The 19395-nt window shown below is 37.2% G+C and overlaps 1 protein-coding gene across 1 annotated transcript in view; it reads right to left on the bottom strand.

The window, feature by feature from the left end:
• Positions 1-9669: 9669 nt before the first annotated feature.
• kcng2 (potassium voltage-gated channel, subfamily G, member 2) overlaps positions 9670-19395 on the bottom strand; it is a 33944-nt gene continuing 24218 nt past the window's right edge. The window contains exon 3 of the mRNA XM_031287200.2: positions 9670-11468. Within this exon, the coding sequence (XP_031143060.1) occupies positions 10641-11468 (828 nt within the window). The 3' untranslated portion in view covers positions 9670-10640. The remainder of the gene's footprint in view (positions 11469-19395) is intronic.

Raw genomic sequence — 19395 nt, forward strand, 5'->3', positions numbered from 1 at the left:
CATACTATACTATGGCTTTTTTATCCCTTTTTCCGACATACTATACTATGTCTTTTTTATCACTTTTTTCGGCATACTATACTATGGCTTTTTTATCACTTTTTTGACCTACTATACTATGGCTTTTTTATCACTTTTTTTGACATACTATAGTTTGCCGTTTTCATTACTTTTTCGACATACTATACTATGGCGTTTTTTATCACTTTGTTTGATATACTACACTATGACTTTTTTCGACATACTATACTGTGGCTTTTTTATGACTTTTTTTGACGTAGTATACTATGGCTTTTTTGACATACTATATTATGGCTTTTTTATCACTTTTTTGACATACTATACTATGGCGTTTTCATTACTTTTTTCGACATACTATACTATGGCTTTTTTATCACTTTGTTTGACATACTATACTATGGCTTTTTTATCACTTTTTTCGGCATACTATACTATGGCTTTTTTATCACTTTTTTTGACTTACTATAGTATGGCGTTTTCATTACTTTTTTCAACATACTATACTATGGCTTTTTTATCACTTTTTTCGACATACTATACTGTGGCTTTTTTATGACTTTTTTGGACGTAGTATACTATGGCTTTTTTTGACATACTATACTATGGCTTTTTTATCACTTTTTTGACATACTATACTATGCCTTTCTTCGACATACTATACCATGGCTTTTTATCACTTTTTTTGACATACTGTAGTTTGGCGTTTTCATTACTTTTTTGACGTAGTATACTATGGCTTTTTTTGACATACTATACTATGGCTTTTTTATCACTTTCTTGACATACTATACTATGCCTTTCTTTACCATTCTATACTATGGCATTTTCATTACTTTTGTCGACATACTATACTATGGCTTTTTTATCACATTGTTTGACATACTATAGTATGGCGTTTTCATTACTTATTTCAACATACTATACTATGGCTTTTTTATCACTTTTTTCGACATATTATACTATGACTTTTTTATCACTTTTTTCGACATATTATACTATGACTTTTTTATCACTTGGTTGACATACTATACTATGGCTTTTTTATCACTTTTTTCGACATACTATACTATCACTTTTTTCTACATACTATACTATGGCTTTTTCATCACTTCTTTATCATACTATGTTATGCCTTTCTTCGACATCCTATACTATGGCTTTTTTATCACTTTTTTCGACATACTATACTATGTCTTTTTTATCACTTTTTTCGGCATACTATACTATGGCTTTTTTATCACTTTTTTGACATACTATACTATGACTTTTTTTGACATACTATACTATGGCTTTTTTATCACTTTTTTTGACATACTATAGTTTGGCGTTTTCATTACTTTTTCGACATACTATACTATGGCTTTTTTTATCACTTTGTTTGATATACTCTACTATGACTTTTTTCGACATACTATACTGTGGCTTTTTTATGACTTTTTTGACGTAGTATACTATGCCTTTCTTCGACATACTATACTATGGCTTTTTTGACATACTATATTATGGCTTTTTTATCACTTTTTTAACATACTATACTATGCCTTTCTGCGACATACTATACTATGGCTTTTTTATCACTTTTTTTGACATACTATACTATGGCGTTTTCATTACTTTTTTCGACATACTATACTATGGCTTTTTTTATCACTTTTTTCAACATACTATACTATGGCTTTTTTATCACTTTTTTCGGCATACTATAGTATGCCGTTTTCATTACTTTTTTCGACATAGTATACTATTGCTTTTTTATCACTTTTTTCGGCATACTATACTATGACTTTTTTAGACATTCTATACTATGACATTTTTGTCACTTTATTTGACTTACTATAGTATGGCGTTTTCATTACTTATTTCAACATACTATACTATGGCTTTTTTATCACTTTTTTCGGCATACTATACTATGGCTTTTTTATCACTTTTTTCGGCATACTATACTATGGCTTTTTTATCACTTTTTTCGACATACTATACTGCGGCTTTTTTATCACTTTTTTTGACATACTATACTTTGGCTTTTATATTACTTTTTTGACATACTATACTATGCCTTTCTTCGACATACTATACTATATCTTTTTTATCACTCTTTTTGACATACTATAGTATGCCGTTTTCATTACTTTTTTCGACATAGTATACTATAGGTTTTTTATCACTTTGTTTGATATCCTATACTGAGACTTTTTTCGACATACTATTCTATGGCATTTTTATCACTTTTTTTGGCATACTATACTATGGCTTTTTAGCACTTTTTTCGACATACTATACTATGGCTTTTTTATCACTTTTTTTGGCATCTATACTATGGCTTTTTTACCACTTTTTTGACATACTATACTATTTCTTTTTTGACATACTATACTAGGCTTTTTTATCACTTTTTTGACATTCTATAGTATGTGTTTTCATTACTTTTTTCGACATACTATACTATGACTTTTTTCTGACATACTATACTATGGCTTTTTCATCGCTTCTTTGACATACTATACTATGCCTTTCTTCGACATACTATACTGCGGCTTTTTTATCCCTTTCTTCGACATACTATACTATGGCTTTTTTATCCCTTTTTTCGACATACTATACTATGACCTTTTTCGACATACTATACTATTGTTTTTTTATCCCTTTTTTGACATACTATACTATGGCTTTTTTATCACTTTTTTCGACATAGTGTACTATGACTTTTTTCGACATACTATACTATGGCTTTTTCATCACTTTTTTAGACATACTATACTATGACCTTTTTCGACACACTATACTATTGTTTTTTTATCACCTTTTTCAACATACTATACTATGGCTTTTTTATCCCTTTTTTTGACATACTATACTATGGCTTTTTTATCACTTTTTTCAACATAGTGTACTATGACTTTTTTCGACATACTATACCATGGCTTTTTCATCACTTTTTTAGACATACTATACTATGACCTTTTTCGACACACTATACTATTGTTTTTTTATCACCTTTTTCAACATACTATACTATGGCTTTTTTATCACTTTTTTTGACATACTATAGTTTGGCGTTTTCATTACTTTTTCGACATACTATACTATGGCTTTTTTTATCACTTTGTTTGATATACTCTACTATGACTTTTTTCGACATACTATACTGTGGCTTTTTTATGACTTTTTTGACGTAGTATACTATGCCTTTCTTCGACATACTATACTATGGCTTTTTTGACATACTATATTATGGCTTTTTTATCACTTTTTTAACATACTATACTATGCCTTTCTGCGACATACTATACTATGGCTTTTTTATCACTTTTTTTGACATACTATACTATGGCGTTTTCATTACTTTTTTCGACATACTATACTATGGCTTTTTTTATCACTTTGTTTGACATACTATACTATGGCTTTTTTATCACTTTTTTCAACATACTATACTATGGCTTTTTTATCACTTTTTTCAACATACTATACTATGGCTTTTTTATCACTTTTTTCGGCATACTATAGTATGCCGTTTTCATTACTTTTTTCGACATAGTATACTATTGCTTTTTTATCACTTTTTTCGGCATACTATACTATGACTTTTTTAGACATTCTTTACTATGGCATTTTTGTCACTTTATTTGACTTACTATAGTATGGCGTTTTCATTACTTATTTCAACATACTATACTATGGCTTTTTTATCACTTTTTTCGGCATACTATACTATGGCTTTTTTATCACTTTTTTCGGCATACTATACTATGGCTTTTTTATCACTTTTTTCGACATACTATACTGCGGCTTTTTTATCACTTTTTTTGACATACTATACTTTGGCTTTTATATTACTTTTTTGACATACTATACTATGCCTTTCTTCGACATACTATACTATATCTTTTTTATCACTCTTTTTGACATACTATAGTATGCCGTTTTCATTACTTTTTTCGACATAGTATACTATAGGTTTTTTATCACTTTGTTTGATATCCTATACTGAGACTTTTTTCGACATACTATTCTATGGCATTTTTATCACTTTTTTTGGCATACTATACTATGGCTTTTTAGCACTTTTTTCGACATACTATACTATGGCTTTTTTATCACTTTTTTTGGCATTCTATACTATGGCTTTTTTACCACTTTTTTTGACATACTATAGTATTTCTTTTTTTGACATACTATACTAAGGCTTTTTTATCACTTTTTTGACATTCTATAGTATAGTGTTTTCATTACTTTTTTCGACATACTATACTATGACTTTTTTCTACATACTATACTATGGCTTTTTCATCGCTTCTTTGACATACTATACTATGCCTTTCTTCGACATACTATACTGCGGCTTTTTTATCCCTTTCTTCGACATACTATACTATGGCTTTTTTATCCCTTTTTTCGACATACTATACTATGACCTTTTTCGACATACTATACTATTGTTTTTTTATCCCTTTTTTTGACATACTATACTATGGCTTTTTTATCACTTTTTTCAACATAGTGTACTATGACTTTTTTCGACATACTATACCATGGCTTTTTCATCACTTTTTTAGACATACTATACTATGACCTTTTTCGACACACTATACTATTGTTTTTTTATCACCTTTTTCAACATACTATACTATGGCTTTTTTATCACTTTTTCGACATACTATACTATTATTTTTTTCGACATAATATACTATGGCTTTTTATGACTTTTTCCGACATGCTATACTATGGGTTTTTATGCCTTTTTTTAACATACTATACTATGTATTTTTGACATTGTAAATTGTCAGATCGGATGTTTTAGAGAAATGGAATGCTGTTTGGAAGAGCAAAGAGATTGTGGGTTCAATCCTCATAGAGTGTGTTTAATTAGTACTCTCTCCCCCAAATCTGCTACTCTTAGGACTGTTCTCCTGGCATATTTTACATCTTCTTTTTCAGTATTAGACCTTAAAAGTCAATACACCTTGTGAGGATAGAACCCACAACTGCTGTGTTCTTTAAACCAGCGTTCTATTACTCTGAGCCATCCAATCTGACACACTTTATAAATGTTTTAGATCATATTTCATTTTTTCGCTTTAACTGTTAGACCTTAAAATTCTACGCGCCTCACTAGAATTGAACCCTCTATCTAAGCTGGTATTGGTATCCAGCTTTTCCTTATGTGCCAACTCCGCTACTCTTAGGACTGTTTTTCTGGCATATTTGACATCTTCATTTTCACTGTTAGACCTTAAAAGTCAACACATCTGGTGAGGAATAAACCCACAACCGCTGTGTTCTTCCAATCAGCGTTCTATTACTCTGAGCAGAAAGGGACACAAGAGTCAAAGCAAACAAAACCATTTATTTATTTGAAACAAACAATCTGTCCAAACACTATGAGTTGTGACAGTCAGGTAATCAGTAGTGACAGTATGTGTTCATGAATGAAAGAATAGCGAGTGGCATGCTGTATAGTAAAAGGTCAAACAAAGACAAGGATGGGAGCATGGAGCCTAGTTTCCCCTTTCTCTCTCCTTCCATCGTTGAGTGTTTTGTGTTCTTATAGTATTGGGAACAACAGGCCCAGGTGTTCCAAATAAACAACAACCCGACCACACCTAATTACATGTACAACAATACACACAAAGACAGGCAGCCAGCCCAGCAGCCAAAAAGGGTGAGTTGTCACAATGGCATACTATACTATGAATTTTTTATCCTTCATCAGCATTTTTGCTTTATTGGATATTGATAACTTGGAGAGAGAAAGAAAAGGCAGAGGAGAAAGAGGGGGGATGACATCTAGCATTTTATGACATATTATACTATAAAATAGAATAAAAAACATCAATAAAATTTGTAGTATAGTACATCATAAAATGTCATAAAAAGGTCATAGAAAAGTATTCCACACATTGTCTGCTGTGCAATCCTTCAGGTTTCTGGGATCCACAATCTTTCAGGATGAGAAGTGGATGTCCAACATCGACACCATCAGGAAAAAGGCCTTTTTGCATACTTCCTGCATCAGCTCAGGAAGTCCAGCCTACCTCAGGAGCTGCAGATCCTGTTCTCTGCAATCATTCAGACTGTTCTCTGCATGTCCATCACTGCTTGGTTTGGATCGGCCACCAAGCAGGACAGGAAAAAACCACAACAGACTGTCAGGAAAAAAAACATTGGTGGCAACCTGCCCCTACATCCAGGACTTGTACTCCTCCAAAGTCAGGAAAGAGGCACTGCACTACTGTAGTTAGTTTACATGTCTGTATGCATGTGTATGCATGTGTATATGGATCTATACACTTAATTATTATACAAACTTATATCTGCACGTAGAAGTCAAATGTTTAACTTGTTCAGCTTTGTTGTCCTTGTTTTAAGCCATATGTCTATTTCTGTGTATTTACTTTCTGAGCAACAAAACTCTTAAGTCAAATTTCCTGTAGGCTATATGTTCACACTTTCTGGGCCATTAAAGCTTGATTTTGATTCTGCAAAACAAATAGTATGTCAAAAAGTCATGAAAAGTCATAGTATAGTATGTCAAAAAAATCATAGTATAGTATGTCATAAAAAGTCATAAAAGTTCATAGTATGTTGACAAAAGTGAGTTTAGTAGGTCAAAAAAGCTATAGTATAGTGTGTCAAAAAAACATAAAAAAGTCATAGTGTAGTATATCTAAAACCTGATTAAAAAGTCATAGTATAGTAAGTCCGTCCGTAACTCCATCCGTCGTGGACGATGGAGTGTAAGTAAGGTACTTAAATGGAAAAAATCCAAAAGGTATGTTGAAAAAATCGTTAAAAAGTCATACAAAAGTCATACTGTAGTATGTTGAAAATATCATGAAAGTCATAGTTTAGTATGTTGAAAAAAGTCAGAAAAAGTCATAGTATAGTGTGTTGAAAAAATCATTACATTTTATAATGTTTTTTTTCAGGAGTTGGCAACCAAACCAAGCTAAAAGGAGAGTGAATATTGGACTGACCTTTGTGAGTTCATCAGAACCCCAACTCTAAATTAATTCTAATGTTTGTCTGTGTCTGCCGGGGGTTTACATAGGCAACCTTTAGCTAATATGGTAACATCTATCCTTGGATAATTTGCCTACCTTGGAACCAGAATATAATGTCTCCTGTCTAGCTTGACCTCACAGTGCTTGCAATGTGAACAGGCTCCTTTTGTTGAACACTTCATTGCAGCACTGGCTGTCAATATTTATCAAATTTACAGTGCACTGTGCCAACACCTCTGCTGGAAACAGAATTAATTTATTATTAATAATGGATTTGGAAAATAAAAGACATGAACCAAGCCTTATGGGCTAACCCTAACCAACTCTCATTTGCGAATTTGAGAGTGTCCTTGTCCTCGTATAATACATTGTTAAATCAAAGCCTCTCCACATGGGACTGTGTTCATTATAATCTTTATTACATTTTTTTAAAACAGCCTGTTCCTCAGGCTATGGATTAATGATGCAAACCACAGATCCATTTGAAATGTCTTTCTGTTCAAATTATGTCCCATTGCAACACCATCCGCTCCTCATCAACACAATATTTTAATTTCTTAAACCTAAATATCCTAGATATAATAGTTATGTTTTTTAATGAGTCAGTTAATCCAGTGACTGCGATTCAGAGTTAGCAGATCAAATGTGCCCTTATGGCATATCAATATCTCTTGTGCACACTCTTTTTTTCTTCTTGTTTTTGTTGTCAAGTTCCAACTTGACAACAATTTGGGCAAATGCTTTTTTATGTGTGACTTCAAAGTACAAGGCACTCAAGTCTTAGAAAATGAAGTGCTGCATTTACAATTAAATGAGGAAATCGTGTCAGACTGTGAACATTATGATGAAAATTATTTATTATCTGAAATGTTTTTGGACTAAAGCATTTGGGGTCTGTTGTTTTCACTGCCTGAAGGTGGATGAATAATATTTGCCACAGTCAGTCAAACTCTTTGAAAAGAATCAAAGAAATAATTACACCTCTCTATTGTGCTTCTGACTGGTTTCATTTACATTTAAGAATTACTTTCAATTTTTGGTCCACTGGTCACTTTATATATTTATATAATATGTGACAAAAGTACCACTTTGTCTAAAGATACAGTATCTCTAACCCAGTGGTTCCCAACCTTTTTTCCTTGGTGAGAAAAGCTGAGCTCCCCCTCCGAAACCGAAGTTGAGGTAACTTTCCCTTACTTTCTTTTTTGATACAGAGGAGTTATCAGCACTTTTACGTTTCTCCGCCATGTTTCGTTCATAAAATAGTGATGCCGTGGCGGCAGGAAAAACGAGGGTGATAGCAGCTAGCAGCTGACCTGATGACAGCAGGGTCCCAGGTTAAGAGGTCCCGGAGGTTTGGTCTACTAAGTAGTCTGCCTACAAGTTTAAGCGAGAACAAAAATATATAGTTTTTATACAGACTTTTGTATACATTATATATTCTAGTGTATTATCATAATTTGTTTAACATGTGCAAATATTTTTTTTTTTACCTCAACCTCAAACCAGATAAAGACTTGCGCCCCCCCCTGTGATCTTTGCCGCCCCCCTTACAGGTTCCCCAGGTTGGGAACCACTGCTCTAACCAGTGCAGATTCCACTTTTAGTATGAAGGATGCTGTGTAATCAGAGATGATATCCAAAAAGGGAAAGTGTATTAATTCCATCTTTGGGTGGTTATTTACTATAATAATACATTCAAAACCTGCCAGAATGGTGTAGAGGATTGGGCAATAAGACAAAAAAAATTCAGCAGAAATATGCAGTTCCTATGTGACATGCAGCTTAACAACACCACCTTAATTAGGAATTCCAATGTGTTATTTCTATGGCATAGGAAAGTTCAATCAGTATTTGTGAACATGAGCTTCTCTCTCTCAAAGCCAGAAACGTAAGTTTAGCCAGATAAGTCTCAAACTTATGATGTCAATAAGTATAACGTCTGGAGCTGCTCTATAACCAATAAATGGGAGGCTGAGGTTTTCTTTTAATACACGCAAATGAGCTTTATTCTATTGTAGTGTTCTCAGTTGTGAAACGGAAAATGTACCCATATACTAAGAATACTCCTCTTGGTGATTTCAGTGTCATCTATAACTAGGGTTGGGAATCCCGATACCGGTGCTAAAGCGATACTTTTAAAACGGTGCCGGTGCCTAAGCAGTGCCTGAACCGAACATTTTTTTTAAAAGTACAACAAATAAAATTTAAAAAAAAGCTCACACGACAGTCGGCGACATTAAAGAACGGCTTGTTTACTGGCCATATGGTCAAAATTAAATGATTTATTAATAATGTAATAACAATAACTTATTTCACCAGTAGAATGCTGTTAAACAAAATAACCACCAGATGGGAAAGGGGTATTTTACAATAACTTTGAATGCACTACGAGGCTTATGCTACTAGTTTCAAGGGAACTCAACATTTAGTCTTGTCTGTGTTGTTTTTCCGACAACGGCAGCTACGTCCTACGTCCTACGTTGTACATCCCGTTGTTGGAATTCTCTACTGTGAAATTCAGTCACACTTCATACGCTTTAACGTTAGCTGTTAGCATTTTAATCGTGTTAAATCCAGCTGCTAGCTAACGGTAGGCTAACGTTACCTGTTGCCTCTAATGTCCGTTGTGGAGCATCAGAGAGCAGCGCAGGCATTTCAGTGGCACCGAAATGAGGCACCAAAATCTGCATTGCAATTTGGTCCGGTAGGTACCGGTCGTTCATGCACCAGCGCCATATTAGTACCGGGTTTCGATTTAGCATTTAGAGTTTTGGGATTTGGGAGAGAGTTGTTTTTTGTCTGTCTTAGACTATAGGAATAACATGTATGAACTTTTTAAAAATGAGAAATTTGACCATTTGTTATTGCAATACATGGAAAGTAGACCATTTGACCTGATGATGGTGCAACACAAACATTAAGATCACCATAATCAATTGGAAGTTACTGTAGTATGACTAGCCATACCAGATTTCTTGGCAATTTGCATGGCATGGCAGTTGCATTTGACCAAAGTGCTGGGTTAGGGTTAGCTCTGCTCCATTGCAAATAAACTTGCTGACATTATCATGGGTGATCCTTATATAACAAAACCCCAGGTACAATACGTTATTTGATTTGGCCAAATACAACACAGAGTCAATGGAGATGATATTGCACATCAATAATAAACTGCATGTCTGACATGAAACACCTTTATTTCAGACAATCCTCTGATATGCAGCTACACGAGGAACATTACTTTGAGTCTGAGCTCATACTTATCTCAAGTCAGAATAGCAGTCAGTGAGAGTACTGTATCTGTCACTTTTTAAATCTCATTTGACTTGGTTGTCTAATCATACATACAGTTACCCATATTTTCAAGTCAAATTTAGGAAGAAAAAAAAAAAGCAGCTGCAGCTCCTCTGTAAAACTTAAGAAACTCAGATTCACTCTGGTGCACAAGCGCTGCACACGATCAAAGCCAGAGACCTCAATCTCCAGAGAAGAAAATCTCCTCCCTGCTCACAATCCTGCAGCATGTCAACTTGGCAGGCAGTCTCAGCGCTGGGTGTCATGGCCTCCCAGGCTGCCACTTGAACACAAACAGACAGACAGGCAGAGTGGCTAAGTTTTCATGGACCCTCTAATCTCAGCAGCCCTTTGAACAGCCATGGACTTCCTCCGCTGCACGGAGGAGGCGGCGGCCTCGGTGATGCCGTGGTAGCTGTCCGTCTCCTGAGAGTCTTCGCTGTTCTGGGACTTGGTGCTGTCCTGCGAGTCCGGCTTCTGCCTCAGAGCGCGGGTCTGCTCTGCCTTCAGCTCTACGTAGGAGCGAGAGAAGGTGTGAAAGATGGACGTGACAGGGAAGGCCATGAGGAGGATGCCGCTCAGGATGCTGCTGAGCGCCACCACCTGGCCGGGTATGCTCCTGGGCACCATGTCTCCGTAGCCGACCGTGGTCATGGAGATGACGGCCCACCAGTAGCTACCAGGGATGCTAGTGAACTCCTGCTTGGCGCCCAGCTCGCTCTCAGCTAGGAACACAAGTGGCGAGAAAAGAGCCATGGCCACGCAAAGAAACAGCAGCAACAGGCCAAACTCACGTGTACACCTCCGCACGGTCAGACCGAGCGTCTGCAAGCCTAAGGAATGGCGCGCCAACCTCATCACGTAAAAGATCCGTAGAGCTCGCAGGACTCGGAGGACTAACCCCACCTTCTCCAGGTAGTTGTTCCCTGAGCCCGTAGCTTTCCCTCCCACTGACAGAGAGTCCACAATCAGGGTGATATAGTAGGGAAGGATGGCCACCACGTCAATGACGTTTAGAGGCGTACGCAGGAACGTACACTTGCTCTGCGTCTGGATGAAGCGCAGCAGGAACTCCAGGGAGAACCAGGCAACACACACCGTCTCCAGCACAAAGATGTTGTAGCACCTCTGAGAGCACTCACCCTGTGGAGAAAAGGGGAAAAAAAGCAGATAAAGACATTAAGGGTTGTGTTACATCACGCAACAGGAGTAACAGCCTTCAGTGTGCGACACGTGAACTCCAATAAAGTCAGTAATTAGGAATCTATTTCAAAGCCTCCCGTTTGATTTGTGGGTTTGCCATTGACAAGAGGACGCGTTTGATCTCACAACAAAAAGGTGACAGTGAAGAAAACACAAAAGAGAAGGTGCTGAAAGATTCATGAAGTGTGAAACAAAAGGCTTTGATTATTCTCATTTAGTGAACACTGACTCCCGCATCAAACCTGAGTGATCAAGAGGTGAAAGCTGTAGATGTGCCGACTGTCTCACCGCAGTCAGTCATAGCTAAATCCACACTGTGGATTCTTTAAGCTACCACAGCTGAAATATTCTACTCTTTTAATGATAATCTATTTTTCCGAGACCGCTGAAATAGCGTTCATAAATATTTTAAAATATAATTATAAGAAATTACTTGGTTATTAAGTCAAAGTCATCCCTGGAGGACACTGAAAAAAAGAAAATGTGCTTTTCATTTTTTCTGCATTTAAGTGTTATTAATTACAACAAAAAAATGTCTTTGCTCCACTAGTTTATTATGTGTGGATTAATTAGAAAATCTGGAGTAAAAACTAAAATACTTTCTTCAGACTCTTTTAAAACTTTAAAGTCCTTCATCTTTGACATGTGTAATACTGTAAAATAGATAGCTCTAAAACATCTTGAATCGTTTCGGACTCATTCCACTGTGTTTTGTGGCTCAGATATACACACCAAAACGTTTTGAGAAACATATGATGACATTAGGGAGACAACCACATACACTGCGGCTGTAAAGGTTATTACCAGGTGTGAACATGCCCCAGCGTGAATATATAAGGGACCGTTCGGTATTTATGGAATGGACCACCGGAGGAAAATAGGTGAGGATCATGTCTTTTTATTCTTTGTTGAAGAGAGGGTCACCCAACATTTTTTAGTCTAGGAGGGGGTTTCACCCAACTTTTGTATTCATGAAAAAAGCAACATTTCAAAGTGGCTTGTTTGGTGCATATTTTTTCATGTAGCTCTTAGTCTCTGCCCTCCTTCACTACCAGATGGGTCTGACCTGAGTTTGCTGGGGGGCAGAAATGGGTAATTGCATTGTTTAAAAAATGAGTATAATAATTAATTATATCTGGCATGACCAGATATTCTATACATATCTTAAATAACACAAAACAACTAAATTGTGATAGGTAATACATCAGATTTCATATACTGCTTTAGTAAAAAAAATATTACCTGGCTGACGATGGGAGCAGCAGGACGCAAAAAACAAAAATTACTGTTGCACTATCTGGACATCTTGCCGTGCCAACGTTGCAATAAAGGTTTCCTAAATGCCACGTACATAAATGTGATGTCAGCTTACTAATTGATTGCGGGTTTTGTGTAGATTTGGACTTTTATACGTTTATTCCACTTTGTTTAAACGGCAAAGTGGAGAGGCCTCGTTCACCTGTTTGGAGCTGGCTGGTGAATGTGACGCTCGTATAGGCCTTGCTAGATACACCGTATCATTTACCTTTTTGTGAATCTACTGATCACTGTGGATTACTTTTCATTGGATTACGGCAAAACACGGATCTTTTTTTCTCAACGTGTCTTAACGTTTTATGGTGTGACTGCACTTGGTTTCTGCGTTTGGAGAGGCATCTCAACTGTTACATTTTTGTTGAATTTAAGTGTCGGTGCATTCCGCCACCGTCTATCTATTGCGTTCCAATACAGCCGTGCCACGACTGGATTTCATAAGGGCGAATTGTTAAATTGTTACAATGTAATTTAAAATCTGCTTTAAAAATAAACATATATGTTTTGGAATATAATGTTCAGCTTCGGCAGCTTTACCTATGTTCTAAAATATACAATGACAATAGTGACAAGTCCATAGCAACCAGTGTTGAATTTGTTATTTCCCAGCGTCCTTTGCTGGATGGTCTCAATGTTTTATTGTTTTATTTCATGTGAATACTAGTTTACTAGAGGAGTAACTTAGTATTTGAAGTAATGCAGTAAGTGTGCATTTAGTTTCCATGCTTATTGTGTTTCCACAACAATGTTAGTGAGTAAATCTACTGAAATGGCTACCACACCATAACAGAGAGGTGTGATGTGTAAGATGAGAATGCAGAGGTTAAGTCGTGTATGTCATGGCTGTAAAAATCAACTGGCAACTGTACATCTTTGCTAAGCACAAACTAGCACATAGGGGCAGGGTCATGCCACTTTTTCAAATCATTTTGGAGGGTCATAGAAAAATTATTATTGGTGAGGGGCGGGTCAAGTCTTTTTAGCCTAAAGGTCCCAAAACTCCTCCGGTGGCCCCTTAAATAAATAACAAACAGTCCCTAAGCAAACCATTTCCCTTTATTATTTGCTCAGTCAACAGCTCTGCTCCATGGAGATGTCATTCCAACTGACTGCCCTCCTCTCAGATTGAGCCTCGTGCATTTTTCAGAGTATACACTTAGTTTTGCATATAGCATGGTTTTTGCCCTAGAGACCTCAAACGTGCTAAACCTATTAAGGACCATGTAAATCACTGATCAGGAAAGCTGGAGTTGCAGTTTTTCACACAGCAGCTGCAGCAGCCGCAGCTGCAATGGACTTGGAAAAGTAGTCATCATGATCAAAAGTGGTATAGATCTGCCGGCCAATTTATGTTATGTGGTATATGAGATGTTTTGGTCGATGACGGTAGTAAATCGCCCCCTCTGACAGATGAAGCTGTTTCGTGCGGCCAGAATAAATAGGTTATGTCCGACCTTCACAGTATGGATGAGAAAGGCTATGTAATAATTAAACGCCAGCCTGCATTACTTACTTATCATACAAACATATCATTGTGTTTTTAAAGGGTTACACTTTACTTAAAGGTATCTACATAAGAGTGACATGACACTGTCGTGAACGTGTCATAAACATTATAAACAAGTCATAAACGTTTATGACGGAACGCGTCTTTTAGTAAGTGTCATTCGGTTTTTGTCATGACAAGTTATGGTTAGGGTTAGGGTTCATGTGTCATGTGTTCATGACAGTGTCATGTCACTCTTATGTAGATACCTTCAAGTAAAGTGTTAACATCTAAAGTTTACATACAATGTCAATGCTACAGCAAAGAAAAGGCTGTCTGAAAAATGGCTCTAGGGATGGCAATGTCCGTCTGTCGGCCCACTTCTTTTGTCCAGACTTAAATTAGTGATGGGCGAAAATGAACGTACACATTTTTTTAACAACTCTTTTAAGTGTCTGGTATGGTCAGCCTGTCGTACGTACCGAGTGCTAATGAATCTCCTATTTTTCCCACTCATACTGTCCACACACTTGCTGTCATCATAGGATACAGCTCATGCTGCCTGCTACACTACATTGCAGTCTCTCAAAACATAGGAAGCACGACAACCAATGAATAAGCGGGAATTATTATCTTCAACAAGCCTTCAACTTGTAGGAACTGATTATTCACTAACTGAATATATATATATATATGTTTTATGTTATATGTTCCAATTATGGTGTTAAATTTGATGTGAAATATAATGCCAAAAAGAGTTTTGTTATGATCTGTAGAGTGAAAGAGGATAAGGACCTTATTTTTCCATCTTTTCATCTGGCAGAGCAAGTGCTAACTGCTTGTTGTAAAATTAAGTATCTGGGTCACATCTTAACGGATCAAATGTCTGATGATGATGATGATATGTATAGGCAGTGCCGCATGTTATATATACAAGCGAACATGCTCGCCAGGAAGTTCTCTTGGTGTTCTGATACTGTCAAGATAAACCTCTTTAAAGCATATTGTACTGCTTTTTACATTGCCCCTTTGTGGGTCAAGTTCAAAAAGGCAAGCTTCAATAAGTTGCGGGTCGCTTATAATGACTCAGAAAACCAAGGTGGTGTAGTGCGAATGTGTTGCAATTGTTTTGTCAAGCAGGAGTTATTACATTCTCTGCTTTACTGAGGAATCTAATGTATAACTGTATTGGTCGCCTGAATTCTTCTTGTAACTCTGTCATTTTACAACTGATTGACCCGAGGTTCAGTGCTGTGCGGGATTACTGGTATAGCTGTCTTGTTGTCAAGCTGTCTCTTGTTGTTTTTTATCTGTCCTTTTTTAATTGTGGTGTTGTTGTTTCTAAATGGACCATGAGTCTAATAATAAAGGCTATCTATCTATCTATCTATCTATCTGGATAAATCCAACTGACTTTGGTGATCCCCCGACTTCTCCTCTAACACCACTCTGGCCTTCACTTTGGTACACACATTCATGGTGCCCAAAGGATGCATTCTAATAACTCCTGATGATCCTAATCTCCTTACTTTTCATATAGCGCCATTATCTAGTCAACATTTCTTTTTGTCCAATACTTTAGGTTATGACCAAATTCCAACATAACTCATGACATTACTATCAGCTTCAGCTGCAATTTGTGTTCAGTGCTAATTAGCAAATGTTTGCATGCTAACATGCTAAAAAAACAAAAAAGGTACTGTGAACAAGGAAAGCATTATCCATGCTAAACATCAACATGCTAGCATTATAAGTGATTAAGCAATAAGTTAAGTTATTGTAAACTTATTAGCATGCCGATGTGAGCATTTAGCTCGAGTACAGCCTCACAGAGCATGGCTGTAGACTCTTTGCATTGTTAGACTAGAAGCTTCATCTAAATTGCATTTCAACAACTAACAGATTGTACAGGATCTTAGACATATTTCTTAGCTAAAGCTGGTCAAAAGCTGTTCAAAAGTAAAATTCTTTATTAACATCGCAATGTTGCTGCATGGGTTTACAAGTGATGTGCCACAATGAAGGCTTGTTCCACCTACTGTACCACTCAGATAAAGGATATCTCCAGTACAGAGACTTTAGTTCAATTACACAACCTCATTACTAAGGAGTAAAAACAGCACATGAGGACAGATATCATTTTAGTTTTTGTAAAAATAAAATGAATAGGCCTCAGCACACTCTTTTTTTAAATGTGTAAAGATAAATACAGTTTACAGTTGCCAACTTCACTTTGAGGGGATTTTAAGATGAATTGGACCAGACATTTAAAAGAAAAAAAACACTTTTTGTTCATCCAAATCCCATTTCAGAATGCCAAAAACATTTGGATAAATTAAAGAGGCGACTGTACTTTGCTGAATATTATTATATTCAGTGAAACAGCCTCTCTATTCAGTCTCATATCGTCAGATGCATATTTTCTGTTTGTCTCTCTAACCCATTATATTCTTGATGTCTGCATTATCAATCCACCTTTGCACCCTCATGCAAAGTAGTTTTCTTAATGCCAGTTTTCCTGAAATGCCTGTACATTAAAGCACATGGCAATCTTGAAGCTCTGCTGTTGCAGCGGAGCGATTCTAATTTGAGCCACCCTCTAACCACATGCTGTCATTTCACATCCAAAGTAATACCAGGCTGAAGCCAAAACAAACAAATGTGCTACTGTCCAAGTCCTTAAGGAGCTCACTCGTTTTCACATGCTAACCAGTATGTTTCACACCTCCTCTGTCATTCTGCTTATCTGCATCCACACAGGATTATGTCTGTTTGTGACACATTTGCAACTGATACTGTCCCTTCCCTTGAATGTGACCAGTGTACAGTATTTGTATTGTTCTCCGTCAGAGGCTTTCTGGCTGAGTGCATTTTCCACTCCCTCCTGCCCATTCTCCACACTGCAAAGCCTCTGATGTAGGCAAAAGCGTGGAGGATCAAATTAAAAGCACACAATTATCCGTCTCAGCGATCAGGGGACTCTGACCCTGTCACAGCTGAAGACAAGCATGTAAACCAAACAATGAAGGAGGCGGCGGCTCACCTCTGATCCCCACAGATAAGTTGGAGGGGGTGTGATTCATAAACAGGCAAGTACAGAGTCTTGGGCACACACATGCTTTTAATGGATGTATTTATTCACCTCACTAGGCTCTACTGTGTGTACTGAGTGGTCTGTGTGTTTGTTTTGCCGGCCAGATTGAGTTTCAACACTTTTCTTTCTCTTCCAGAAAACATCTAATATGCTTTTTCAAAATGCAAGAATCATATTACAGAATAATAACGTGATTGTGTGTGAATTCTCAGGATTTTAAGGTCAAGCAAGTGCAATTTCCATCCATAAGAAGAGATGGCAGATTTAAGATCCTTTCACTTTTAGCACTTGTTGTCAATGTAAAAGCAAAGAAAAAGCTGCATTTGTCTAAAGACTTTCTTCACTTGCAAAATTATCTTTCAATTTGACAAACATATGTGTAATTTCCACTGGAAGGGAAGGGACTTCGCCTCACTATTGCGCCGTCTTCTTCGTCTCATTCTGGTGTGGCAACCGTAACAGGCTCATTTCTACCCCCTGAGACGAAGACAAAACCCCACTGGAACTACAGTTGGGTGAGAACTGCAGTCTTAGAGTTATTCTCAATCAGCCACAAGAGGCAACAATAAGTAGGGATGCACCGAATCCAGGATTCTGTTTCGGATTCGGCCGAATATTTGGGCTTTTGACGGGGTTCGGTTTCTGCTGAACCTTAGAATCTTTTCCACGAACCGAACCCTAAGCTTGAACTACGTGCGCTACACCGGTCGACGTAATGACGGCGCCGTTGATTACGGGAAGGTGTTTATGTAGGTGGACCGTTCAATGCAGTAGGCTGTGAGAAAGTGAAAATGGAACTCGTGAGCAGAAAAAGTGTAGTTTGGCAGTACTTTCAGTCAAAAGAAGGCCATTCAAGTTGAGCTACATGTTCAATTTGCAATGCCGATTTGTCTCGTGGTGGCGAGGCCCCTAAACAAAACACAACATCGCCGCTGTTAAAACATTTGCGTATGAAACATCCGAAAGAATACGAGTTGTGCATGAAAGAATCTACAGACAGCAGCCAAAATGCAGCATCTTCAGGTACGGCAAAGGCAGGACAGTCACAGCTAAAAATTTGTGTTAACCATTTGTTTACTTCATTAATGTGTTTACTGTGTTAATGAACTGAGGATGGGAGTAGGATTCGGTGTTTGGTTTCGGATTTGGCAGAATCTTAACCAGTGGATTCGGTATTCGGCCAAACCCCAAAAATCTGGATTCGGTGCATCCCTAACAATAAGCACATACCACACTCAAAATAAAATTGGACTAGCTACACAAAACATAGATGCTTGAAGAGGAACACCACACTAAATCTTAGTACACATAATCCAAGATTCTTGTTGGCTGTTGATATGGGTTTTTTTCTTCCATCTGCTTGGATGTGAAAGCTCAGGTCAGCCGAATTTCTGCCCCCTCCCTTAACGTGATGTAATAGGCAAGACTCCAAGGTCTATTTTGTATGTTGACTCCTACGTTGTATATTAAATGCTGGCTAACCGTAGCCCCAGTTTGTGCCTCTCACACAACTGTTGGTAGGGTTAGCAAGCCTCATAAGCACCAGCGGAAAGGCGATGTACATGAGCGAGAGATATACTCCTTCTCTATGGCAGTAAACACAACATATGGGCTCCGGTAGTTGTGCTATATTCAGAGCCTAACAAGATTTTTTAGAGCTGACGAACAGTAACAGTAACTGCGAGAAACAGCAGGGTTACAGCCATACTATACAGTATGTGCTTTGTACTGACACTCACGCACGCACACACACACACACACACACACACGCACACACACTGCCTGTCACAGCCTGTCCCCACAACCTTTGCGGCAAACACTGTGTACTCACTGCTCCCTCATTCCTGTTGCATGTTTAAATATGCTGGTAGGGAGGACTCTAGCAGAATTTGAGGGGGATATGTTTCGGGTTTTACACAAGAGAAGGCTTCAAAGATGACTTCCCCACCTCCAATGAAGAGTAGCACACATCC

This window comes from Sander lucioperca, chromosome 16 (genome assembly GCF_008315115.2).
Source record: "Sander lucioperca isolate FBNREF2018 chromosome 16, SLUC_FBN_1.2, whole genome shotgun sequence".
Taxonomy (NCBI): Eukaryota; Metazoa; Chordata; class Actinopteri; order Perciformes; family Percidae; genus Sander; species Sander lucioperca.